Source organism: Pterocles gutturalis, unplaced genomic scaffold, assembly GCF_000699245.1.
Source record: "Pterocles gutturalis isolate BGI_N339 unplaced genomic scaffold, ASM69924v1 scaffold38200, whole genome shotgun sequence".
Classification (NCBI taxonomy): Eukaryota; Metazoa; Chordata; class Aves; order Pterocliformes; family Pteroclidae; genus Pterocles; species Pterocles gutturalis.
In genome coordinates this window covers 7,077-11,579 of record NW_010139546.1, presented here as the reverse complement: position 1 = coordinate 11,579, position 4,503 = coordinate 7,077, and the positions used below count along the sequence as shown (strand labels likewise).

The window sequence follows — 4,503 nt, the reverse complement described above, 5'->3', positions numbered from 1 at the left end:
GCGGTCTTGGCTTTGCCGTGGTCGGGGCCATGCTTTTGGGAGGCCGGGGAGGTCCCCAGGCTGCAGGCAGCACTGACCTCTGCCCGCTCTCTGCCTGATGCCTTTGCCCGCTCCCAGACTTCCTCCCCCTGAAGTGCGACGCTTGCGACCAGATCTTCTGCACCGACCACATTGCTTACGCCCAGCACAACTGTACCTCTGCCTACAAGAAGGTGAGCAAGCTTCAGTAAGCTCTTTGGAGGGCGGTGAGCAGGATCTCAAGCCACAGGTGACACTGTGGAAGCCTTAGCAGGCACATCCTGAAAGGGACGGAGGTGGCCACACAGCACTTGAGGTTGCCCAGCTATATGCTCCCAGCCCCCTTTTCTTATCTCTACAGGATGTGCAGGTCCCAGTGTGTCCCCTCTGCAACACCCCAGTCCCCATGAGGCGGGGGGAGATGCCCGATGTTGTGGTGGGCGAGCACATTGACCGTGACTGCAAGTCTGACCCCGCGCAGCGCAAGCGCAAGGTAGGAACCCAGCGCTCTCCACCTTGCTGCTGAGATCCACTGGGTCCCTCCCAAAGCCCGGGGCTGGGGTGAAAACAACACAGAAACCAGCCCAGCCTGGTGCCGTCTGTTTGCACAGGCCAAGGACAGGAAGGGCTGGTGGCCTGGAGGCGTGCGCAGCTGCAGGGCTTTGTGGTGTGAGTCCAGGGCTGAGGTAGCAATGGAGTGGGGCTGGGCAGCCACGTGGGACCTGAGGATGGGAAACTGCATGCTGCTATTAGGAAAATGTAATCAGCGATTAGCTGCCCCTTTTTTCCAGGAGAGGAAATTGCTGCAGGGAGCTGGCCCTGCAGGAGTCCAGCCCAGCAGCAGCTGGAGGGCTCTGGGCTGTCCCCCCTGCACTGGCAGGGCAGGCAGGAGTCCTTGGGTGAGGCAGTGTCTCCTGCTGTGCATGCTGTGATCGTGGGGACCCTTGTCTATGAAAGCCAAAGCACTAGTGAATTACTGATAAACTGTCTGAAGAAAACTAGTATTCAGAGACAAACTCTAGAGCCCCACGGAAGTGACACTGGGAGAGAAAGCTGGTCAGTGCTCAGGGTCTGGCATGGAGGGAGGGGACAGCCCTGGACCTGCAGGCCCTGTTTCTTTTCACTACTGACATGTTGTCTTTCAGATCTTCACCAACAAGTGTTTGAAGCCTGGCTGCAAACAGAAGGAGATGATGAAGGTGATCTGCGACCAGTGCCACAAGAACTACTGCCTCAAGCACCGACACCCTCTGGACCACGACTGCAGCGGGGCAGGGCGTCCCCTCTCCAAAGCAGGGTGAGGGCCTGGGGACAGACATGAGGCTGTGGTTGTCAGATGGATGACAGGAAAGAAGCTGAGATCCTCCCAGCCCTTTGCCTGGGACTGCTGCATTCTCATGCTCCCTGTGTGCCAGGGTGTCCTCCAGCGGCGTTAAGGTTTGTAGAGTCAGCACAGCTGTTATACATAGTCTCTCCTTGCAGCAAAAGCCGCCAGTACTGCCTACGGGCTGTTTTGGTTTTGCTTCTCTGCTTAGTCCCTTTTTCTGTATTCCCTGTCACAGTGTTTTGAGGAGAGAAAGGGCACCTGAAACCCTTGGGCATAGCTGAGCCACCACCTGGGTGTGTTGGGAGGAAGAAAGGGAGCTGGAGGTCAGGGAGGTGTCTTATCCAGCTTCATCTCCCTGGGTGTTCAGTGCCCAGGGATGGCCCACAGTTGTAAAGTAGTTGCATCCTGTCTGCCCTAGGCATGCTGCAGTTGTGAGAGCCCTGGCATCCTCCTCCAAAACAGTTACCGCATCAAGCAGTGGAGCTGCCCGGCCAGCAGACAGCTCCTCTTCTCCGGCTTCTGCCAGGTATGGTGACAGCCTGACTTGTAGTTCTGAGGGGGGCACGACCAGGCTCAGCTTGGCTCCCTGTGGGACGCAGGAGTGACAGCTCTGTGCTGCTTGTGCATCGGTAGGGCTGTGTACTTGTACCAGGGCTCCCTCCCTAGACAATAATCCAGCTTCTCTCCTGTTTGCAGAGGCAGAGCAGCTGCGTTGCAGACTCACAGCACCTCCCCTCCAGCTGTCATGCTGCAGAACGGACTGGTGAGTGGCCTGGCCTGGGAGTTTGGGATGGGTTTGGGTCATTCCTGTGACCTGGAGAGCTACTGCAGCAACTGCTTTGTGACCCATCCTGTGTGGGTGACCACGGTGCTCCCCACCTGGGCCTCCCCAGGCAAACAGGGATCCTGGACACTCAGTGGGGCATCAGTTTGCTCTGTTGCCTGCACATGGCAGCTCTCCGCTGCACTTTCCCCAAAGGGACAAAGTGTGCTGGGTTTTGCCTTTCTGTTCTGCAAGCCAAGGGCAGAGGAGGAGGCTGGAAGCTGCATCCCACTGGTATTCTTGGCATGCTCCCTGCACTGGCAGGGCTGCATTCTCTTGGGCAGGCGGAGAGAGAGCTGCAGGTCTATCCTGAGCCCAGGGCCTTCACCTGGGCTGTGTCTGGCCTTGGGGAGGGGAGATGCACACCTACATTTGGCCAGGCAAGATCGTGACTGCCGTGTGTCCCTCAGGGCTGCCTCCTGCCACCCCAAGCCAAGCTGGTGACAAGATGTTTTGTTTCAGAGCGAAGAAGAGGCACTGCAGCGAGCTCTGGAGATGTCCTTGGCTGAGTCGGCATGCAGCTCAGCGCAGGCACCCAGGTACAGCCCAGGGACACGGGGTGTCATGACCATGGTGTCATGACCCAAGCCTGCGTGTGAGAGGTGCCTGGGGCAGAGTCATGTGGCTCTGGGATGACATTCCTCTCAGCATGTGGCTCCAGATGATGCCTCTGTGTGGCTGATGGGGAAAAAGAGGAAGAGTCCAGAACCATCACAGAGCTCTGTTCAGTGAACAAGCCCTCCAGGGTGCTGGGAGAGGACAGTGACAGGGTATGGCAAACTATTGTCTGACCACTTGTCAGCTGATGAGCATGGCTAGAGCGTGACAGAGCTGGAGCAGGGGTGCTCACAGAGGACACCTGGGAGCCCACATCCTTAGACACATTACCTAGTGCTGCTCAAAGCACCATCTTACAGCCTGCCAGCCCCAGCTGGATGCTCTGGTCCCTCTCCAGCCCCTGCCCTGTTCAAGGTGATCCTCAGTTGCTCCCTGCCCTTAGCTGTCCTGGGAGGTTGCAGTGACAGGCAATGCTGCCACCCCAAAGGGCTCTAGGCACTGGGCCTGTGAGCCCGAGGCACACAAAGCACCGCTGTCCCCAGCAGCACGCAGGAGGAGGAGGATCTGGCACTGGCCCGGGCACTGTCAGCGAGTGAAGCTGAGTACCAGCAGTCACAGCGGCAGGTGAGTGAGGGTGGCTGCAGGCTCTGCACTGTGGTGGGGGTGATCCTGGCCTGGCTGTGTCATTGGGGGTCCTCCCTGGGTTCTGCTTTTCCTGGGCTCTGTCGAGGGTCACTTTTCTCACCAGGCAGCCCAGCCTGGGGCAGGATAGTGTCACTGCTGAGCACAGAGCCCTGGGGCCGTGCGGCTGGATGTGCCCCCTTGTAGGACAGAGGAAGAAGCTCATCCTCCCTTGCTCACTGTGTGTTCCTTCCCGTTCCAGGCGCACGGTTCAAAGCCATCAAACTGCAGCATGTCATAGCCAGGCGAGGCGGGTGTGCCAGCAGACGTGGGATCCACCTTGTGACCTGAGGAGCAGCTCTGGCCTCCCACGTGGGTGCTGTGGGGTTCTAAACTGGACACTGATGACAAGACCCCTCGCCAGGGGGGCTCATCTCCCCAGCTCATCTCCCTGGGGGCTGTAGGTGAGCCGCCAAACACAGGCTGACACCTCAGCCCTAGTACCTGTATAAAATCAGTGCAGCAAACTGCTAATGCTCCTGGAGAGGCGAAGACTGTGTAGGACGAGGCTGAGCACACACTGACCAAAGCAAGTGTCAGCTCAGGGCGTGCGCTTAGCCACAGCTGCCGCAGCCATGTCCCAGCACTGCTGGGACTTCGGGTGAGGCCAGAGCTGGCCTGGAGGGGAGGTGCCACGTGGGAACATCTCTGCATGCTTGGATGTACAGCTGGGATGTGGCTGCCCACTGCAGTAGCGGGGGCTGGATTTTGTGCTCTGGGGAGAGCCATGCCAGCCCCTCAGCAAAGAGCAGCTGTGGCTGGGACAGCCTCTCACATGGCCATGGCACAGCTGAATGTGCAGCCTCCCCGTAGCAGGAAGGCAGCCCCTTCCCCGCTCCTCGGTGCCTCCCCTGCGGTTTGCATGCACAATAGCACGCTGGGTCTTACCCGACTTGGCTGGGGCCCAGGAGCTCTCTGAGACGGAATGGAGCTGTGTGTCCTTTCTGGTTCAATTTAACAAGGGCCATTAACTGAAAAGTAACCTCAGCAGTGACTTGACTGTGCCAGCGTTGCTCACACGGGAGGACTGGCTGCCTTCCTGCTGCTGTCTGCTGCCCTGAACTACCCATGGTGCTGTTTCCATGTTGCTGGGGCA

The 4,503-nt window shown here is 58.7% G+C and overlaps 1 protein-coding gene across 1 annotated transcript; it reads left to right on the top strand.

Moving 5' to 3' along the window:
* Positions 1 to 117: 117 nt before the first annotated feature.
* Positions 118 to 3,648, top strand: ZFAND2B (zinc finger, AN1-type domain 2B; the record flags this gene model as incomplete). Its single annotated transcript, XM_010083369.1, has 8 exons — positions 118 to 212; positions 380 to 511; positions 1,164 to 1,315; positions 1,764 to 1,876; positions 2,044 to 2,108; positions 2,631 to 2,707; positions 3,269 to 3,350; positions 3,610 to 3,648. Coding segments are annotated over 8 exons (755 nt in total), but the record flags the coding sequence as incomplete, so codon positions are not given.
* Positions 3,649 to 4,503: the final 855 nt, after the last annotated feature.